Below are 22393 nucleotides of genomic sequence, written 5' to 3'. Positions count from 1 at the left end.
AGCACATATTTTTCATTTGACTGTTTAAATAAATGCAGTCTTGATGAGCAGAAGAGACTTCTTTAAAAAACATTTTAAAAATCTTACTGTTCAGAAACTATTGATTGGTAGTGTACAAATATGAAGAAAAAATATCTGCCATTATTTTTATGAAGTCATGTTGTTGCAAAACTTAAATGTTTTTTTTTTGCGAGAGGAAAACAAGAATATGTCTCCATCACGTCCATTTTTTCTATAATGAAAGTGAATGGTGACTAAGTCTGAGGTAAAATTCTAATAACAAAAACAAAATTTCTCCGTGTTCCACTGATGAAAGTCAGTCATACTGGGTTGGAACAACAGGAAGGTGAGTAAATGATGACATAACTTAATTCTTTAAGGGTGAACTAGCACTTTAAAACAGCGCAAATGGAACATTTATAGATGTTACGTTCAATTTTAGAGGATTTCTTTATAACGGTTAACCAATTTTACTCAATGCCTGCAGTTCGCTTCAAATGTTCTTGACTATATCAGTGGCTTATTTACGAACCGGACATATCTGAGAAAAAAGTTGACAGTTCACAAAGTTGACTAGAGAACCGTTCGGTCCGATTCGTGTTAACCGCTTCACTGAAGTGATTCATTGAAAGACTCTTCTTAAAAGAACGACGCGCTCGAATGTAGAAAACCGAACGTTCTAAAATCAACGATTTAAACGTTCCATTTGATTTAACGGTCTATTAATAAGAAACTGTTTAATGTTTGTTCAACTGAGAGCAATTTTGAAACTTCTGACAGACAAGTACTTTCTCACTCGTGAGCAGCGTGAGTATGAAACATAACATCACCGGCTTCATGTTCGTGAAGAGTTTAATTCCCTCCAAGCAGATGAGAAAAAAACATTCCTGTGGGATAAGAGCGTTTCCTCACCTTTTTCCTCTGTTTTTTCAAAAGCTGGACATGCAAACTTCTTTTTTGAATTTGAGTTTGAATATCCTCACGTTGCGGAACGTCTACATTTAAAGAGACGGAATGAAAGTCCAGTAAATCCTGACGGCGTAATGCTGTTGTGTTCATTGGCTGTGTGGAATTCTTGGCGGAGGAAGGGAGGGCAGTTCATGACTCTGTATGGAAAGGGGATGTTTTGTAATGTGTGGCGCACTATTCCAGACGGATAAATGGGAAATGAACGAACTTCCCGGTGGCTACGATCTGAATTCTGCCTTAAAGACACAGTGCTGGTATCTGAAGAATGTGTAGTCGAGCAGGCATCACAAAAATAATTTGGGGCTAGGAGTTTAATAATAATGATAATAATAAAAAACCCCACACATATCCAAACATTATGAATACATAATATTAATTAATTAACTGGAAAATTAGAAAACACTGACCAAAGTATACATTAAATATAAGTTTCTATTACAGTGTGTATTATTGCACAAAAGGGTAGTGTGTGTATCAAATGTCTCTAAGCCAACCTTAAGAATACTGCAACAATATCCCAATACCTGGCAATATTCAGCTGGGATTCGAATTTCAATTCTTCGGTTTATTTACTGACTAGTTAAAATGTGTGGAGCGAATCGACTCACTGTGGACTGGACTGGCTTTAAAGGTTGATGTGCTATATAAAAGATATATAACATTTACAACTGAGCGTTTCTCACTCGAATATTTCCATACACCTCTTTTAGAACCAACAGAGCAGTATCTTCTGACTCCCTGCAAATAAAACAAAGAATTATAGATTTTAGAGCACATAAATACACGAAGTTCGCATATATACACTACCAGTCAAAAGTTTTTGAACAGTAAGATTTTTAATGTTTTTTAAAGACTTCTCTTCTAAAGCAAAAATTGTAAAATTGTGAAATATTTTTACTATTTAAAATAACTGTTTTCTGTTTGAATATATTTTAAACTGTAATTTATTCCTGTGATCAAAGCTACATTTTCAGTCTTCCAGTCTTCAGTGTCACATGATCCTTCAGAAATCATTCTAATATGCTGATTTGCTGTTCAAGAAACATTTTTTATTATTAATAACAATTTTTAAAACCGTTAAGTACATTTTTTCAGGATTCTTTGATGAATAGGAATATCCAAAGATCAGCATTTATCTGAAATAAAAAGATTTTGTAATATTATATATATATATATATATATATATATATATATATATATATATATATATATATATATATATATATATATATATAATATTACAACATCCTTGTTAACTTATTTCTACAATTTCTTAAAAAAAAAAGAAGAAATGTGTATATATATATATATATATATATATACTGTATTAAGAAATTGTAGAAATAAGTTAACAAGGATGTTTTAGATTGATCAAAAGTGATAATAAAGACATATATAATGTTACAAAAGATTACAAAATTTCAGATCAGTTCTGTTCTTTTCAACTTTATATTCATCAAAGAAACCTGAAAAATAGAATAATAATATTAATAAATGTTTTTTTGAGCAGCAAATCAGAATATTAGAATTTCTCAAAGATCATGTGACTGGAGTAATGATGCTAAAAATTCAGCTTTGAAATCACAGGAATAAATTACATTTTAAAATATATTTAAATAGAAAATAGTTATTTTAAATTGTAAAAATATTTCAGAATTTTTGCTGTACTTTGCATCAAATAAATGCAGGTTTGGTGAGCAGAAGAGACTCTGAAAAACAAAACAAAAAAAACTTTTGACTGGTTGTGTACATAACAAGTGTCATAAAAGATTTTCATTTACCAGTAACATAAATGGCTCTGTATGGCAAACAGGTACTCATTAAAACTTTCAATCGGCGTCTCCTGAAGGACGAAGTCAATACGTCGTCCGTGATTCAACATCCCCACCTTGGTGAAGTTTCTTTCCTCGTGCTCCATTGATAACACTGCACCACAGATATTCAAATTTAAGGGGGGACATTTGAAATATGAGGTGAATTGTGTAAAGTGTTTCATTAGATACCTTCTGCTTCATCTGTAGGGGTCATGGAACTGATTCCACCCTCTGCGAGCGCTGGCGTTGGGACCTGAGAAATGCTCTGCCAAACCATTCGTAGCGATCCCAATAAATCAGAACTGACTCGGGTCAAACCTTCTTTGAGTTCTGCCATCAAAGACATTTCACTTAGTAATATTTCATCATTTCAGAATATAAAAACTACAGAATTTGACCTACCGAGGTGCATCCTTTTTCTGCCTTTATGATGGGGTATCAACATGGGAGGCAAGTCCATGTCTTGAGGTAAAATCATGGGCTCGATTCGATACGCCACTGGGTCAAACTGCACAGATCACATTCAAGGTGTAAAAACAGGGCTCCAAGAAAAATGTATGGTTCTCAATGTTTTGGAGAGTGTCTTACTGGATGGAAGATGTTGTAGAAACTCTTGCAGGTTGGGAAGCTGTAATTAGGATCTATCCTCTTCAGACCTCTGACGGTTAAGAACATTCCTATGGGTGAACCCATGGCAAAGAACGCCTGTGGGTGAAAAGCTAACTGAGGATAATCAATGGATACCTGCAGAATAAAAAGAAGTTATTTGGCAACCGTGAATTTTTAAGATGTTTGTACTCATCCAAAGGAGATTCAACAGATAACAGCAGCCCAAATTTGGAGAAACATACAGAAAAGACAAATATTTTATATATATAAGATTAAATGATGGGAATATAGTTTAACTTATAACTTACTTGTCCAATGCCAACATCAAAATGCTGGTAATCAACTGCACTAGTGGTGGGGGTCTGATGTTCATGAGCGTTTCTCATCCCTAGACTTGGGGAGTGTGTCTCATTTTGGGCTGCATGCCCACTTCCGGATCTACAGTGCTGTTGGATATTCAAGAAGTCGTTACTAGAAAGTGTCAAAACAGACATTCCGATCTAAAACAATGGACTCTCATCTGTCTTCCCTTCCCTTTTTGGGTGTGGAGAGGAAGCTGCACACAATTAAGGTACATTGCAAACCTTTCCATTTCTGCCATAAACCACTGAGCTCCTAAAAACACAGGGTGATAAGGAATTTCAGGAATTACCTTCCATTTCTTCAAACAATTCATAATTTTCTTGCGAGGACCCAGGGGTATTCCGATATCTTTTAGGTCTTTTTCTGAGCAGAGCATCTGAAAGAGTTTAATAGGGATAAGAGTGGTGAAGAATTGGAGTGTTGTGTTTTTAACTTGTTATGTGCATTTGAGGACAGAAAACTGACCAAGGACTCCATGTCCATTTGTTCTCTGTGCAGTACATTGAGGTGCTCCTCCAACCCATGACCCTTCAGCACCTCCTCCAGACTCTTATAGGAACCACAGCTTGTGTCTACATGAGCGTTTTCATGGAGCTGTGGAGACCACAAAAATACATTGTTCATCAGTTATGATTTTTGAAATCTATAAAAGCTAAACCACAATAAGGTGCAAAAACCTAATTTTACTATACATATGTCCAATCAAATTGATGAAATAATCATTTTTAATTTCATGCAGAGACATTTTAATGATGCTGCTTTTTTAAATGTATTTATATAAAAATACTAGCAACAGTTATGTGACAATAATAGTTACTTTTTTAGTCACATGTTAAAATTCACCATTAATGTGCAGAAACTTAGATGTTTCTCAAAGCATACTACACAGAAGTTTAGACAATAACTATTCAAACTGATGCGTTCATGTTTATTGCTAAATAATTTGTAACTATATATTATGACAGAGATTTTAGTATTGTTTTTCTGCTAATATAGAATGTATTCACATAGAATTTATAGTAATGAATTAGATTTTTATATTTTTCATACAAAAAATTGATCTTTTTGTCATGATTATTGTTTTTTTCTATATATTATTATTATTTATTATTATAATAATTATTTTTTATTTAAATTTTAGTTGAAGTAATGTAGTACTTCAACTTAAACTTGTAATATGCAATATTACTAGTGTTGTCAAATCGATTAATCATGATTAAAAGGTAGCTTAAAAGGTAGCTGTGAGGTATTTAATACACAAGTTTCACAATGAGTTGAATTACTGAAATAAGTGCACCTGTATGATTTATATTATATATAAATATGTTGTGATTATTGCAATTAATCGATTTGACAGCACTAAATATTACCAATAATATGATATTTAAATTTGATTTTATTTCAGCTTTATTTCAGCTACCAAAAACAATACCAAAAACAAAAACACTGGTACAAACCTCTTGAGGTGTGCCATCTGCATCAGTCTCTTGATTGGTCAGGAGATCAAATAGGATCAGTGAGCCTGTGTAAAAAAAAGACACATTATTATAACATGATTATGACTGACATAAAATATTTGTACTGTCTATAAATACAGGTTATAATTAGATCACCAAACCAAAACGGTCATTCTGTTCCAAAAAGCACAATTAATGCTATGTACCAAGGCTGTGTCCAACAAGGGAGACGTGTCCTGTGAAGTGTGGATGTCTCTGGAGGAAGAGGCTGTGCAAACGGTTGATCTCAGATGCCACTGTATCCACAATAGTCTGGCAGTATGTGGCGCTGTTGTAGAAGAAAAGGTCCAGCACCGTGTCGTTGCTGAACTGACGCAGGCGGCTAATGCTAGGGAGAGTGATTCTCTCAATGTCTCTATTAAAAACAGAAATAAAACAGTAAAATATTTTTGTGTTTTATACACAAAAAATACTTTTATTAATGGGCCATTCTGTGTCAAATCAATCAAATTACATGAACTTCCCTAGCTTAAATGTTTGATTTTGGCAAAGATTCACACGTATAGTGATGAAAGCCAAAATATTAATGTCATGGATGTATATTTATGGAGTAATCCACTATTTTGTAGAGTGGGGTCAAAAACGACGATTTTCACCTGAGATTTGGAGCCAAATTACAGAGGTAAAAATGGCTTCAGATGGATGGCAGCATCATTATGTTATTTTTACACAAAGATTGGTAGGTCTGTTAATAAAATCAGTTGACTTCAGCAATCTTTGTTGCATTATATGCCAGTGACAGTTCAGAAATGGGAAAAAGCAATTTTCAAGTTTTCTTCTCCATGCCTGTAACTCAAGACGTATTAAAGATATCTTAAAACCCTTTTGAATGTTGAGTCTTAACAAACGTTCCTTTTGGCATATTAATTTTTAAGCCCCTGTTTGGTTCAATTGCAGAGATATTGGCATGTAAACGGTTAAATCATACACATTTTCAGTAGTAAAAAACCAAATGTGGATCACTTTGTATACGAATGAATGTCAGAAGTACAAATAATGTTGAAGCTAGAAATGTATCTTGTTTCCCTCTATCAAAACAATCGCATAGAACAGACGTGTCTAAGTGGCATAATTTTTTTGTTGTTGTTTTTTTTTTTAGAATTTCCAGAGTTCATGTTATGTTATTTTTTCGCCAGAAAAAAACAGTAACATAATCAAAATTTTGAGTTCGGGACCTCTGGGTTGGCTGACATGGAATGACCCTAGTACAATAAGAGTCAAACATCTTACTTGTCAACTCCTGTAGTTTCTCCATGCAAGACTTTGTGCCAGTTGACTGGAAGGTATTCAACCCTTCCAACTATGCACGGGTCCTCACTCTGTCTGAAGTGGCTCTTTATGAGGCTGTTGGAGGCGTTTCGAAATTCATTAACTGCAGTAGAGAATGAAAAAATGTCAGAATACTCCTTTAACGTGTCATAAACATGGCTTGCTAACAGCTTGACAGTTAATAAACAATTCAACATACTGAAGAAGTGCTTGTATTTAGTTTAACATAAAAGCTCACCACACTGGACAATGCCACGGAGACGTATGTCACAGGCCGGACCAATACCGTGAACCATGAACACCAGGTGGTCTACTATCTCTGGTTCTCCTACAAAAACACAACAAGAAAATACACAAACACACACTATAAACCATAAAAAACTTGTGAGCTTCCCTACCGTCTACTACCTACATACTGCATACAGCTACCTTTTAAGCTAAATATCCCTTATGAAAATTAATCATGGTTTTATTACAGTAAAACTGTAGTAACCATGTTTTTTTGGCTTATTGATTACCATTCGTATAACCACAGTTTTACTACAAATACCATGGTTAAACTATGGTTAAAGTAGCAAAACCATGGTTAATTTGGTTACTATGGTTTACTATGATTTTTTTGGCTGTATTTGTAGTGAAACCATAACAAAAGCATGTTGGTAAGCTAACAATGTGATACTTCAATAAGCAAAACAATACACTGTATAAAAAACAATCCAAGAGGGTTTATCATGTTGCTATGCTATGCCAACTGTATGATACTTTAAACAAAAATACAAAGTGCAGATAAATATTCTGACATGAAAAAATACTGTAGTAAATTATTTACTACACCTTGTTAACAGCATACTGTAGTACTGGCTATAGTGAGTTCATAAACTCTAGTAAATACTGTAGTAAACTTTAGTATTTACTATAGTAAATGCTGTAGTACACTGTAGTATATCATAGTGTTTACTACACTTTGTTAATTTATACTACAGCATACTCTAATATTAACTATAGTAAGTTCGTAACTGTAGTAAACTGTAGTGAATTATAGTATTTACTACACTTTGTTAGTTTATACTACAACATACCATAGTATTGACTATAGTGAGTTCATAAATGTAGTAAATACTGTAGTAAACTTTAGTAATTAGGAAATTGTGGTAAACTGTAGTACACTACTATATCATAGTGTCTACTACACTTTAGTTAATATTAGAGTATGCTGTAGTATAAACTAACAAAGTGTAGTAAATACTATAATATACCAAAGTATACTATAATTCACTACAGTTTACTATAATAAATACTACAGTTTACTACAGTTACGAACTTACTATAGTTAATATTAGAGTATGCTGCAGTATAAATTAACATAGTAAGTTCGTAACTGTAGTAAACTGTAGTATTTATTATAGTGAACTGTAGTGAATTATAGTATACTTTGGTATATTATAGTATTTACTACACTTTGTTAGTTTATACTATGGCATACCATAGTACTGACTATAGTGAGTTCATAAATGTAGTAAATACTGTAGTAATTAGTAAATTGTGGTAAACTGTAGTACACTACTATATCATAGTGTTTACAGCATACTCTAGCATTAACTATAGTGAGTTTGTAACTAGTAAGCTGTAGTATTTATTTTAATAAACTGTAGTAAATTATAGTATACTTTAGTATATTATAGTACTACACTGTTAACTTATACTACAGCATACTGTAGTATTGACTATAGTGGGTTCATAAACTGTAGTAAATACTGTAGTAAACTTTAGTATTTACTAAACTGGTAAATTGTAGTACACTGTAGTTTATCATAGTATTTACTACACTAATTTATACTACAGCATACTCTTGTATTAGCTATAGTAAATTTGTAACTGTAGCAAACTGTAGTATTTATTGTAGTAAACTGTAGTAAATTATAGTATACTTTAGTATATCATAGTATTTACTACATTCTGTTAACTTATACTACAGCATACTCTAGTATTGATTATAAAGAGTTCATAAACTGTAGTAAATATTGTAGTAAACTTTAGCATTTACTAAACTGGAAAATTGTAGTACACTGAGGTTTATCATAGTGTTTACTACACTTTGGTCATTTACACTACAACATACTCTAGTATTAACTATAGTGAGTTGTAACTTCAGTAAACTGTAGTATTTATTGTAGTAAACTGTAGTAAAGTATAGTATACTTTAGTATATTATAGTTTTTACTACATTTTGTTACCTTATACCACAGCATACTGTAGTACTGACTATAATGAGTTCATAAACTGTAGCAAGTACTGTAGTAAACTTTAGTATTTACTATAGTAAACTGTAGTATACTAGTATTCTCTCAACTTCAGCTCAAGCCATCATGGATGAGCTTGTCACAATGCATTTTGGGACTGGCTACATTAAGAATATGAGTATTTTTGCCTTTAGGTATTACACCTTTTGGAGCCACATTTGTATCAGAAACATGGCTATGATGAAAATGATAAGTCACTAGTATTTTATACTTTAATAACACTACACTCACCCTCTGGTATCTCTATTGGAATACTGTCAGTTCCTCTCTTTAGTGTCCTGGGTTGAGTCCGTTCAGTCGGAGAAGGGGGAAAGTCCTTGCAGCTGCTGGGATATTGCGTCATGAGCTGAGGTAATGTAGCGAGAGAGTCAAAATGTTACTCATGTACAGAGAAGTGTCCATTTACCTTAAGCTTTACATTTAGACAATACCTTGGGATTGTGAAGGATCACAGATTCCCCTGTTGGGAGCTCCAAATTTGTCTTCCATTCATTCAGGGTCACTGCAATCATATAGGCATCCTGTTTTTGAATAAAGAAAAATGATTAAGTATTAACCTGGACAAATTCAATTTGTTTTAGATAAAATCTTCTCACCTCTAGGAAATCACTGAGTTCTTCACTGTAGGGAGTGTAGGTCATGTCTTTGCTGCCTTTGTGGAACCAGGAGCAGCGTCTGACCTCGGCGGGCTTCTGTTCCCAATATACAGAGTAACGCTTTCTTTCACGCAGCCTGACGTCATACCTCCTTCCATCTGTAGCCACCACCACTTCATCCTTGTCATTTTTCCCCACTGCAGACAAATCAGATATAATGGTTAAACATTCAAACATATGGACTTGTGCCATGATCTAATAAACTATACTTTCAGCAATGGTTTTAAAGTTTTGGTAAAAAGAAGTCAATAGAGGACCTCGACTGTAAGCATCCTCCAGCTGCTGTGAGTCTTCTTTGCTGAACGGTTGCCAGAAGTCTTTGGAGTCCACCTGCTGGTTGTAAAACCAGTGGTGCTGGACGGGTTCATACGGCTCAGCAATATTCATGCTGACAACATCAGGGATGCCACACTGAGGCCAATGGACTGCAAATATAACATTGCCATGTTTTTCAGTATTATGGAGGATAATTTGATCAGTGGATAAAACTTAATAGCATAGACTGCTTTTCTCTCAAAAGCCTAAGCAGATCATAGATACATACATACATACATATATACACACACTTACACTACCAGTCAAAAGTTTTTGAACAGTAAGATTTTTAAATGTTTTTTTAGTCTGTTCTGCTCACCCAGCCTGCATTTATTTGATCCAGCAAAAACAGTACAATTTTGAAATCTTCTTACTATTTAAAATAGCTGTTTTCTATGTGAATATATTTTAAAATGTAAATTTAAAATATATGTGATCAAAACTACATTTTCAGCATTATTACTCGAGTCACATGATCCTTCAGAAATCATTCTAATATGCTGATTTGCTGTCCAAGAAACATTTATTATTATTATTATTATTATTATTATTATTTACTATATTTAAAACAGTTGAGTAAATTTTTTCAGGATTCTTTGATTAATAGATACCATTCAAAGGCTTGAAGTATTTTTTGAGGGGGAATTATAGAAATGAATACATTTATTTAGCAAGAATGCTTTAAATTGCTCAAAAGTGATGATAAAGACATTTATAATGTTACAAAAAGATTTATATTTCACATAAATGCTGTTCTTCTGAACTTTCTATTCATAAAAGAAACCTGAAAAAAATCTACTCAGCTGTTTTCAACATAATAATAATAATAATAATAATAATAATAATAATAATATTTTTTGAGCAGCAAATCAGAATATTAGAATGATTTCTAAAGGATCATATGACTGGTGTAATTATGCTAAAAATTCATCTTTGAAATCGCAAGAATAAATTACCAGGGATTTAAAATATATTAAAATAGAAAACAGTTATTTCAAATAGTACAAATATTTAAACATTTTACTGTTTTTTTCTGTACTTTAAATCAAATAAATCCAGGCTTGGTGAGCAGAAGAGAATTCTTTAAAAAACATTAAAAGTATTTGACTGGTAGTGTATATATAAACATTATTATTTTTTTTTTTATATATATATATATTTTACTATCTTTCAAATCACTTAAATTACTTAAAGAATTAATAATAAACAATTATGCCTAGAATTTCAAAGAATTTCAGGGCTTCATTAGCCTCCCAGCTAATGATTTTTGGTCTCCGTTATGTTCTAGGAACATGCAATTCTGGTTATAAAATTTAAAACTAAAAATAACCTGTTCTGTATGAGTTCCCCTTGAAGTTGACACAAATACCTCCCTGCAATGTTCTGGGAACGTTAGTTTTTGGTAAAAAAAAAATAAAAAAAATAATAATAATATTAATAATAATAATATTTATATATATATATATATATATATATATATATATATAATAAATAAATAAATAAATAAATAAATAATCTATATAGCTCCACAAAAATAAAAGTAAAAAAAATCTGGACCAAAAAAAAACAAAAAAAAAAAACAACAACAAACAAAAAAAAGCATAATGTCATTGATTAATTTCAACTGCTCAAAAATAACAGTAACTTAAAACATTTTTAATATATCAATAACAGACGTCAATAACATAAATGAAAGTATGCAAGACTAACAAACAGAAATTTACAAACTACAACATGACTCTTGATTTCAAGGAGAGCGGTTACGTCATCACTGGTGCCAGCTGTATTACGTAATATTGGATGATGGCAACAACACAACTGACAAACATAAGACAGATTATTAGCTGAGCCAAGCATGAAATTGCAACTGAAACATCTGGTGTGGCAATATAAATTAACCAAACTACGTACATTTCCATCACACGAACACTGCGGAGCGTGTTTTCGTTGGGTGGTTGTTTAAATATGCTGCAAAAGTAGGACACGCATTTAAACGAATGACCGAGGAGAATTAAACATAAACAAATGCATTTTATGTGATCGAGACTACTTAAGAATACCAGACAGTGGATCGAGTTCTGTCTAGAACACAAATGGCAATTCGATATATGGAAATAAATACATGGAAAAATACTAAAACAAGGACAGTTGATTCAGATGACCTACTAAGCCTGTTTGAAAATCTATAAAGCACGACGTGAAGACATAGTGATTGTAAGTATTGCAACGAGCCTGAGGCGAATGTAACAAATAAAAGGGAAATGCATAATAATGCATCGCCTTCTACTCACCGGCTCCTCGTACGGATACACGCGTAGGACAAAATTGACTTCTGACGGAGAAAGCAAACCTCACACCGTTATTCACTACGGTGGTCGAGTCCGAAGTAAAATCTACCAGGAGCTTTAATCTTATAAGTGGTCTTTGTGTGTGCTAAAGGTCGACTGACAGGGGGAATTTTGAAATGACCACCAGTAAGCAACAGCTGGTGTGATGGGTTAGTATTAGTCAATGAGTTTGAAATTGTTATGTGCATCATCACATGCTAACTGAAGTCAGAATAATGAATGACTCATTTATATTCTTCAGTTTTCAGCGTGTTGCACAATGCTTCCTTTAGAGTTTATATTTAGAAAGACCACAATGAACTTACATTTTAATGTGTGTATAAACTTTAATATTATTGTAAACAACTGGTAGACAAGAAAATGCAACATACTGGACACACACTACTCATTATTTATTATTTATATTTTCTACATTTGGAATCATGATCTTAAATCACACAAATACAAGAATGTAGTGCAAACCAAAATGCAAACCAGTCATACATAAGAGTGTTTTCACGAGGCGTCATCAATCAGTAATATTGGCGGCACCTACCCTGGTGAAAAAAACAGCATATGCTGGTTAGGTATGTTTTGATGCTGGTTTAAGCTGGTCCTTTGCTGGTTTTTGCTGGTCATGTTGCTGGTCAAGGACCAGCATGAACCAGCAAAGGACCAGCATAAACCAGCTAAGGACCAGCTTAAACCAGCATCAAAACATACCTACCAGCATATGCTGGATTTTTCACCAGGGTAATGTAAACAATGCCACTAAACCGAACGAAACTTGCATATTTTGCTGATTATTGCTGCTGAAAATGATCAGTTATTGTCATCTTTTTGGCTGTACTGAACAGGAAAAACATTTGATGTACTATAGACTGCCGAAAGTTATAACAAATCAAGGAGAAGAGAGCAAAAAACTGTCTGAGGAACAAAAGGCGTTTGTCGTTGACCAGGATTTGCAGGGTAAGAATCTTGACAACATTCATGTTTGTTTTATTAATTTCCAGTCAGAATCTTGACAACATTCATGTTTGTTTTATTCATTTCCAGTCAGGTAGGTGAAATATTAGGCTAACATCTTAATACTGCTCATATGTATATTTACAACCTATTAACATAAGTTTGTCAAAATATTGCGCCCTTTCCTGACATACTAAGTCCTTCTCTATATGATTTCCCTGTTGAAGAATCCAGCATATGCTGGTTAGGTATGTTTTAAAGCATGGCTGCTGGTTTATGCTGGTTTAAGATGGTCCTTAGCTGGTCATGTGCTGGTCCTAAGCAACTAGCTCCTGCTCAGGACCAACTTAGGACCAGCACATGACCAGCTTAAACCAGCTCAAACCAGCAGCCATGCTTTAAAACATACCTAACTAGCATATGCTGGCTTTTTCAACAGGGTTAGCAGCTTGCACACGTTTTTCAGTGGTTTTGACAGCATAAATTAGAAGAACAACGTATTCAGTAGTACATTAACTGTGCAATCAGTGTTGATGTTTTACATCAGAGTGTTGCCAGTATGGCCGCTCATCCGGGTAACTGATCAAATTGTGATGTAAGTGCAAACCTTCTATATGAGCTTCTTCAAATGGTCATTCTGTTTGAAGCTTTTTATTTTCTGGTTTTCAGGTTTGCAACACTTTATTACAGCATGACTGAATAGTTTAAATTGATTTTTTTTTTTTTTTTTTGCAATGTCATATCAAATAAAATCTACACAAGAGTTTTGCAATTAACAAGTTACAAATTTAGCCACAAATAAGCTTTTATAATTTAGCCATAATTAAGCAATTATTATCATGTTTTGGCCTGTACTAACTGGTAATATATACTGCCAAAAGTTATAACACATCAAAAAGAAGAGTGCCAAAAAAAAAACTGTCTGAGAAACAAAAGGCGTTTGTGGTTTGTTCTTATCATTTCCGGTCATGTAGGTGAAATGTTAGGCTAATATCTTAAATAACACTAGTTACCAATTATTCTTAAGAATTTATTAGCTTCTCAGTTAAAAATTCCATTCTGGGAACATTCGTTTCTAGTTATAAAAATTAAAACCTTACATTAACCTGAAAACCTAAACCTAAAGAGACCTGTGTAGTTTAAAAATTATGCTAAAAATATGACATTATTTTAATTGCTAGTTAGAGTGCAAAACATCAAGTCTTTTATGTCAGATAATAATTTATCAAACATTTCTAAAAAAAAAAAAAAAAATAATCAAAACATCACTGACTCACTTCCAGGAGACTCCCTGAGGTGATGTCCACATGGCACTAGCTAATCTATGGACAGATAACACAGACCAAAGGTCTCCTTATAGCAAGCAGTTTTGACAAACACTAAAACATCAAATGATTTCATCACAATCCAGATGATACCTTAAATCATCACAAACTTTATTGACAAAGATATCAGGGGATTTCGTGTATAGATAAATATGCCTGGAAAGTTTAAAATTGACCTAGAGGCTGTTTTCACATATTTCGTCGCCAGGATAGTTCACATATAAACTTCAAAAAGCTTGATAGATACAAATGTCAAAAAGACAGCTCTACAATACACAAAACATTCACTGTGAATGTCTAAAATAGTATAGGAAGGCAAAAAACGAGAAGTGCTCGTTGATTGACAGGGTCACACATACAAAAAAAACTGACATTATCGCAGCAAATGGCTTGGTAAACTTTCACACAGTATGTGGTTGTTGGTCTGGTTAGGTTCCTACAAAGGTAAGAGGTAGCCTGGGTTAGCCTGCTTGCGCTCCTGCGCAGGAACCGTCGCTTCTCTCATTCGGAGGGGTCTGTGGCAGTCTGTGTCATTGAGAGCTGGGTAATGTTGTCGGTAACATAAGTACGCAAAGACCAAACCGAGAAGGGATCCCACCAGCACATCTGGGAAAGAACGGGAGATCATGTCAGGCATTGTGGTTATGAAAAGGCAGCAAAGTGATGATGGCATGGATCTCACCTTGCCAGTGATGTTTGTAGTCACATGTTCTGGAGAGGGCAATCATGACGGCGAATAGGAGGGGGGTGAGGAAGGCACACAACCTCCAGGCTTTACCACGGCCTACGGGGCTGAAACAATGTAGCTTCCCAGCCAAGTAAAGGGCAGTGAAGCCCAGACCAGCAAACGCAACTAAGACAAGAGAAACGTTGTTAGAGTCACAGGCAATGGAACATTTTGACAATATAAAGCAGTATTTTTAGGGTTTCAAGCACATTTCACTATTGAAAATACTGAAATCCTATTATAATTGTTAGAACGGTCACAGATCAGCAATCTCCATGTAAAACTGATCGTGCAGACCAAACTGTAAGTCATAGAGACTTGAAACTTGGAGGGCTGGCGATCATGACCTTGGCAAAACTTTCGGGTATTTCATATTTTTTGAAAAACATACTTTTGCGAACTAGTCTTAGGTTTTTCGCCTGATCTGAATCAAACCATTGCAGAAAGATTCTCTGTAGAGTGAATATCAAAAATTATCTTTCAACTTTCAACTCACTGTTGCAAGGGGGTGCCAAAAAGGTTTTGGCCACTTTTAGCAAAATGCCTCTGAACTCCTGAACGGAATGAGATATCTTTGCCAAACTTGGAATACTTATGTAAGAGCTCAATCTGAGGTCACAGAAAAAAAGCGGAGCTTGGCCACTTGGTGGCGCTATTAGAGGGAAAAAACAAAATTGGCTGCAACTGTGCAACCATTTGTCCTTTTAACATGAAAATTGGTGTGCACGGTCTTGGTCCAAAGTGTGAAAGGTGTCTAAGGACATTTGCGTATCTCAAAAAACATGGCCGCCACTGGCCGACAAATTTGATTACTTGTTAGACAGGGTCAACAGAGGCCGATTGGAATGAAACTTGGTGGGCCTGTTTGATTCGCAGCCCCAAAGGTCTGAGAGAAATTTGAAAGAAATCGGCCACGGGGGGGGGGCGATAACGCATTTTTCAAAGCCGTAAACGTTTGTACATTATGCAGTTTTTGCACATACGTGCAATATTCGATACAGCTCCTTATTCCGGACAACTTTGCCTCTAGAAACACTGCTGTCAATGAAATTGTTAGTTAAATGATTGAGCAGATGTCAAAAACCTAGGTTTTTTGCTCAATCCAGAAAAAATTCTCTGGACTCTCTAGGCCAGGGGTGGCTAACGTCGGTCCTGGAGAGCCGCAGCCCTGCATAGTTTTGCTTCAACCCTAATCAAACGCATCTGAACAAGCTAATCAAAGTCTGAAGGGTTACTAGAAAGCTACAGGCAGGGCAGAGTTTTAATTAGGGTTGGAGCTGAACTCTGCAGGGCTGCGGCTCTCCAGGACCGGAGTTCGCCACCCCTGCTCTAGGCCAATAATTTTTAAAAAAATGTTGAAATTTACCCTTTGGGAGGCTATAACAGGGTCCTTTAGAAAAAGGGCCTGTCCAAATTTACCCAAAATCCTATAAATCCTAAAGAAAAACTCAAAACTTCACAAAACCTGCTTAGCACATGCGACGGGTGATTCAAAACAAGCATGCAAAGTTTAAAGGAGACCACAGCTGGCGCTATAACAGTCAGAATCGTTAAAAAAAACATCATATTTCTATGGTAAATTACCTGGATTTGCCAAAAATGCTTTTTAATCACTGGTTACAAGCTTGCTAAATAATGTACCTAAATGCCTTAAAGAGCTTGAACCCGGGATATAATTCTATTGCATTTTTACTATTCAAAAGTTTCAGGTCAGTAAAAATTTTTTTAACGTTTTAAAAATATATTTTTGGCAAGGATGCATTAATTTATTAATGTTCAGTTACAGAATCAAAACTTTTTAAATAGTGTTTCATGGTGACATGGTGACAAAAAATGCCACTAAATAAACCCAACAGCTGCTCTTACAGGAAGAGTGTCCACTTGGAAAGCTCTTCCTGCCTTCCATTACTACATCTGGGTCACCACTACAGTGAAGCTCTGGGTTCATCTGGCCATCCGGGAAACAACGGTAGAAAAATCAGGTCGTGGCCTGGCAGGGAGAGAGAAAGAAAAGTTTATTGGGAAAAAGAATTAGGCCAGATGGTATCTAGTCCCCCCTACAAGTCTTGCCTAGGTTTCCAATATTCCACATTTGTTTTTTTTATTGCTTAATGGGAGTCAATGGGAGATTTTCAAAATGTAATTGTGTGAAGTTAGCACTGTAATAACATTAGGTCATTCACTCACCTGCCCACAGCTAGCTTGATTGCATTCGTGAAAATTCCATTTAACACCAGGGTCAAAGTAACAGCTGTGTTATACAAATGACATACAGAGACTGCTGTTAGCAATAACACTGAAGATTATGAGATCATTATTTGATCATTTATTTCTTTATCTTCTGATTAGTATCAACACAACTATATTGCACAATGCTTTGCATCACTCAAAATATTTATATATATTAGGACTGTAGCTATCGGTTATTTTAGTAACCGAGTATTCTACCAATTATTCCATTGATTAATCGGATAGAATAATTACTAAACTAAATATACAAGAGAAAATAACATAGGTCTCTTAAAATTAGCAACTAATTTGTTTCCTTTTTAGAAAAATGAACATTTTTATTGCTGAAATTGCATACATTTATAACCATGAAAACTAAACCTATTTAATTAAAAAAATAATAATAATAATTTAATAATATATATATATATATATAAACACAAATGCATGAGTAATATATATAAGGTGCCATAATGCAATTCAATTCAGTAATGTAATGCAAGTACTTTCCACATATTTCTTACCCAAAGATGCCTCTTTCACATCTCCATTTCCACCTTTTTTCAGTAAGGTAAAAAAGAAAATAACCAGCAATGGAGTGAAGAGGGCGATAGACTGTTTCAAGAAGTGAATCAGAGAAAAAAGTAATGAGATTCCCGATTATCTTCTTCACACACGTGCATTTTATATTCAAATGAATTTTTGTGGCTGAACATGAGTTGTAAGCACTCACAAACATGAGGCGGGTAGGAACATGGTCCTTTTTGACGGGATGGAACTTATAGAGCCAGAGTTCCTCAGGCTGGATCTCACGGCTGAAGGGAGGAAGCTCCTCAGTCACGCTACAAGAGCATAATAACAGCCTGAGAGAACAATCCTCATCTCCACAAAACAGACAAAACACAGGCACAGCTCAAGAGACTGGAAAATCTTCCCACACAACTTCGAGAGAACCTGTCACTCACTTTACTGGGTGACAGTTCTTTAAAAATAAACAAAAAACTAGCATAGCAGGTTATAAATGGCCAATGTTAAGGCCAAATGTAACTGAAGATTTGCAGCTTATTTTTAATCAAGCAGAATATGTACTTACAGAAAAACAGCTAAAAGCAGCAGCCGTACAATAACTTCACCAATAAAGCCATTATCAAAACTCTTCCTCATCTTTCGTCCCGGTTTGTCATCGACGACACCTTCACCTAAAACCTGGAAAAAAGTGGAGCATGACTGTTGCATTAAGCTGAAATTGGAAATTCAGATACAAAGATGGAATTAAAAATCTAAAAATTTAACGCATCCAAAATCAACTTCAACCAACAAGCTTCCACCACCATGGGGAATGTAACAGTTCAACTGGTTAGTATTATAAACCCAAAACAAAAAGGAAATAAACCACTTGTGTTATTTAAAAGGAGATTTAATATTACATTTATTGCACCTGCAGCACAGAACCCTGTTAGAAAGTCCATTTTAAAATTGTATCTGGTTACTAGCTGGTTAATGTTGACCATTACAAGCTGGCTGAACAATTACCATGTACCACAAACAAACCTGACCACCAAGTATGACTAACTAGTTATTGGTCCTTGATTAACAACCACCTTGGATTAGCTAGAAACCATCTACCTTGTTCTTAAACAGTTTTACCCCCTTAAGATGGTATGTACAGCTAGTTGATGGTCCAAGATGGTCAGGTTTGGCATTGGTCTAAGATGGTCTACAGTTTTGACCAAACCAAAACACAGCTAGATTTAACAGTTTTTCCAGCATGGAACTCTGTTTGAAAAGCTAGTTTAAGGTGGTAGCTGGTTTCTAGTTGGTCTATGATGGTCATTACAAGCTGGTTGGCCAGTTACCATGTTCCAAAACCCAACTTGACTACCATGTATGACCAACTAGTAATTGGTTTGTTGTTGGTCCTTAATTAACAACCTCCTTGGATCCGCTAGATACCATCTACCATGTTCTAAAACAGTTTAACCATCTAAGATGGTATGAACAGCTTGTTGATGGTTTGTTGATGGTCCAAGATTGTCTATACTACAGTTAAAACTAGCATAAACAAGCTAGGTTTGGCTTTGGTCTAAGATGGTCTACAGCTTAAACCAAACCAGCTACAATGTTCCAAAATACAGCTAGATTTAACACAGTTTTCCAGCATGGAACTCTTAGAAAAGCTAGTTTAATGTGGTAGCTGGTTTCTAGCTGGTCTATGATGGTCATTACAAGCTGGTTGGCCAGTTAACATGTTCCAAATCCAACCTGAGCACCAAGTATAACCAGCTAGTAGTTGTTTAGTTGCTGGTCACCAACTAATAACCACCTTGGACCAGCTAGAAATCCTCTCCAACTATTTAACCACCTTATGATTGTATGAACAGGTAGTTGATGGTTTGTTGATGGTCCAAGATTGTATATACACAATTAAAACTGCATAAACAAGTTGCCAGGTTTGAAGACGGTCTGTAACTTAAACCAACTAGAAATCAGCTAAATTGTTTCAAAATACAGCTAGATTTATAGTTTTCCAGCATGGAACTCTAAAAAAAGCTAGTTTAATGTGGTAGCTGCTTTTTAGCTGGTCTATGATAGTCATTACAAGCTGGTTGGCTAGTTACAATATTCCAAATCCAACCTGAGCACCAAGTATAACCAGCTAGTAGTTATCATGTTGCAGGTCACCAACTAATAACCAACTTGGACCAGCTAGAAATTATCTCCAAACTGTTTAACTACCTTAAGATGGTATGAACAGCTGGTAGATAGTTTACAGATGATCCAAGATGTTACTAGAGTTTAAACCAGCATAAACAGATGCCAGGTTTGTTGTTGGTCTACAGCTTCAACCAAACCAGCTACCATGTTCCAAAATATAGCTAGATTTAACAACGTTTTCCAGCACGGAACTCTGTTAGAAAAGCTAGTTTAAGGTGATATCTGTTTTCTAGCTGGTCTATGATAGTCATTACAAGCTGGCTGACCAGTTACCATATTCCAAATCCAATATGAGTGCCAAATATGACCAGCTAGTAGTTGTAATGTTGCCGGTCACCAACTAATAACCACCATGGATGAGCTAGAAACCATCTCCAAACTGTTTAACTACCTTAAGATGGTACCAACAGCTGGTAGATAGTTAAGAGATGGTCCAAGATGCTACTAGAGTTTAAACCAGCATTGATAGATGCCAGGTTTGTTGCTGGTCTAAGATGGTCTACAGCTTTGACCAAACCAGCTACCATGTTTCAAAATATAGCTATATTTAACAGTTTCTCAGCATGGACCTCTTACAAAAGCTTGTTTAAGGTGGTAATTGGTTTCCAGCTGGTCTTTTATGGTCATTACAAGCTGGTTGACCAGTTACCATTATCCAAATCGAACCTGAGCACCAAGTTTAACCAGCTAGTAGTTCTCATGTTGCTGGTCACCAACTAATAACCACCATGGACGAGCTAGAAACCATCTCCAAACTGTTTAACCACCTTAAGATGGTATGAACAGCTGGTAGATAGTTTACAGATCATCCAAGATGTTACTAGAGTTTAAACCAGCATAAACAGATGCCAGGTTTGTTGCTGGTCTACAGCTTCAACCAAACAAGCTACTATGTTCCAAAATATAGCTAGATTTAACAAAGTTTTCCAGCACGGAACTCTGTTAGAAAAGCTAGTTTAAAATGATATCTGGTTTCTAGCTGGTCTATGATAGTCATTACAAGCTGGTTGACCAGTTACCATGTTCCAAATCCAATATGAGTGCCAAATATGACCAGTAGTTGTCATGTTGCAGGTCACCAACTAATAACCACCATGGACGAGCTAGAAACCATCTCCAAACTGTTTAACCACCTTAAGATGATATGAACAGCTGGTAGATAATTTATAAGATGGTCCAAGATGCTACTAGAGTTAAACCAGCATAAACAGATACCAGGTTTGTTGCTGGTCTAGAATGGTCTACAGCTTTGACCAAACCAGCTACCATGTTTCAACATATAGCTATATTTAACAGTTTCTCAGCATGGACCTCTTACAAAAGCTCGTTTAAGGTGGTAGTTGGTTTCCAGCTGGTCTTTTATGGTCATTACAAGCTGGTTGACCAGTTACCATTTTCCATATCCAACCTGAGCACCAAGTTTAACCAGCTAGTAGTTCTCATGTTGCAGGTCACCAACTAATAATCACCATGGACGAGCTAGAAACCATCTCCAAACTGTTTAACCACCTTAAGATGGCACCAACAGCTGGAAGATAGTTAAGAGATGGTCCAAGATGCTACTAGAGTTTAAACCAGCATTAACAGATGCCAGGTTTGCTGCTGGTCTAAGACGGTCTACAACTTAAACCAACTAGAAATCAGCTACCACGTTTGAAAACACAGCTAGATTTACCAGTTTTTCCAGCACGGAAGTAAGGATCGATATTTCCTAGTGAAACAACCAGAGCACCACTAGAGAGTGTGTCACGGGAGACAAACTGATTGTTGATCTATAAGATGTGCTGCCACCAGTCGCGCCGACATCTGTGATATTTGCTTACGAACATTTCCGCAAACGCGACATCGCGCATCCTCCGTCTTTTGTCTCCAGTTCGGAGTTGAATACCGACCTTCGGATTCTTTTCTTTTCCGTCTAGACCGTCGCCTTGTCGGCTGTTGACAGCAGCCACTGCAGCAGAATTTCGTGATGTCTGTCATATATATTTGACATGTCCAACAGGAGCTGAGCGCCGTACTGAGCAGCGATAAAGAGCTCTGACGAGGCAGTCCATTCACTAGCATAACACGTCAGTGCTTTCAGCGGTGTCCGAATCGCGAAGGAATCGCTCGCTTGAACCGGTTCTTTTTACTGATTCGAGCGAACCGATTCGCGAATCACGCTAATGTAAAGGTAGATTGTCAACGGCTGTTGACTTTGACATTTTTTTTTTTTTTTTTTTTTAAAAAAAGTATCAATTTCATTCTGAAACTAATCAGAGATTATTACAAAAACATTCTTAAAAATTCTCT

The 22393-nt window shown here is 35.3% G+C and overlaps 3 protein-coding genes across 6 annotated transcripts in view; all 3 read right to left on the bottom strand.

The window, feature by feature from the left end:
* tacc1 (transforming, acidic coiled-coil containing protein 1) overlaps positions 1-1068 on the bottom strand; it is a 34337-nt gene extending 33269 nt beyond the window's left edge. The window contains exon 1 of the mRNA XM_051120379.1: positions 913-1068. The gene's annotated coding sequence lies outside the window, so the exon portion shown is untranslated. The remainder of the gene's footprint in view (positions 1-912) is intronic.
* Positions 1069-1256: 188 nt separating this feature from the next.
* Positions 1257-12242, bottom strand: ddhd2 (DDHD domain containing 2). 4 transcript variants are annotated; one of them, XM_051120382.1, is made up of 18 exons: positions 12104-12185; positions 11724-11780; positions 9755-9922; positions 9438-9634; positions 9273-9362; positions 9073-9187; positions 6780-6869; positions 6503-6644; positions 5419-5627; positions 5213-5277; positions 4221-4349; positions 4045-4131; positions 3701-3838; positions 3372-3527; positions 3186-3291; positions 2973-3113; positions 2751-2895; positions 1257-1707 (listed from the first exon to the last, which is right to left on the bottom strand). In XM_051120382.1, exons 3-18 carry the CDS (start codon positions 9882-9884, stop codon positions 1632-1634), a joined length of 2016 nt encoding a protein of 671 aa, XP_050976339.1. In that variant the 5' UTR covers positions 9885-9922; positions 11724-11780; positions 12104-12185; the 3' UTR covers positions 1257-1631. The 4 variants fall into 4 exon arrangements, with proteins under 4 accessions (XP_050976339.1, XP_050976338.1, XP_050976337.1 ...); XM_051120381.1 differs by lacking the exon at positions 12104-12185 and adding an exon at positions 11979-12044; XM_051120380.1 differs by lacking the exon at positions 11724-11780 and having other exon boundaries at positions 12104-12242.
* A 2278-nt stretch (positions 12243-14520) lies between these two features.
* plpp5 (phospholipid phosphatase 5) lies at positions 14521-21943 on the bottom strand. The gene is given in 9 exon segments (XM_051120384.1): positions 14521-15036; positions 15113-15283; positions 17024-17137; positions 17140-17147; positions 17345-17408; positions 17911-18001; positions 18120-18228; positions 18480-18592; positions 21777-21943. Coding segments are annotated over 8 exon segments (798 nt in total). The 5' UTR covers positions 18551-18592; positions 21777-21943; the 3' UTR covers positions 14521-14866.
* Positions 21944-22393: the final 450 nt, after the last annotated feature.

Source organism: Labeo rohita, chromosome 10, assembly GCF_022985175.1.
Source record: "Labeo rohita strain BAU-BD-2019 chromosome 10, IGBB_LRoh.1.0, whole genome shotgun sequence".
Lineage (NCBI taxonomy): Eukaryota > Metazoa > Chordata > Actinopteri > Cypriniformes > Cyprinidae > Labeo > Labeo rohita.
Note: the sequence above shows the minus strand (reverse complement) of the source record. Positions and strands in the feature narration are given on the sequence as shown.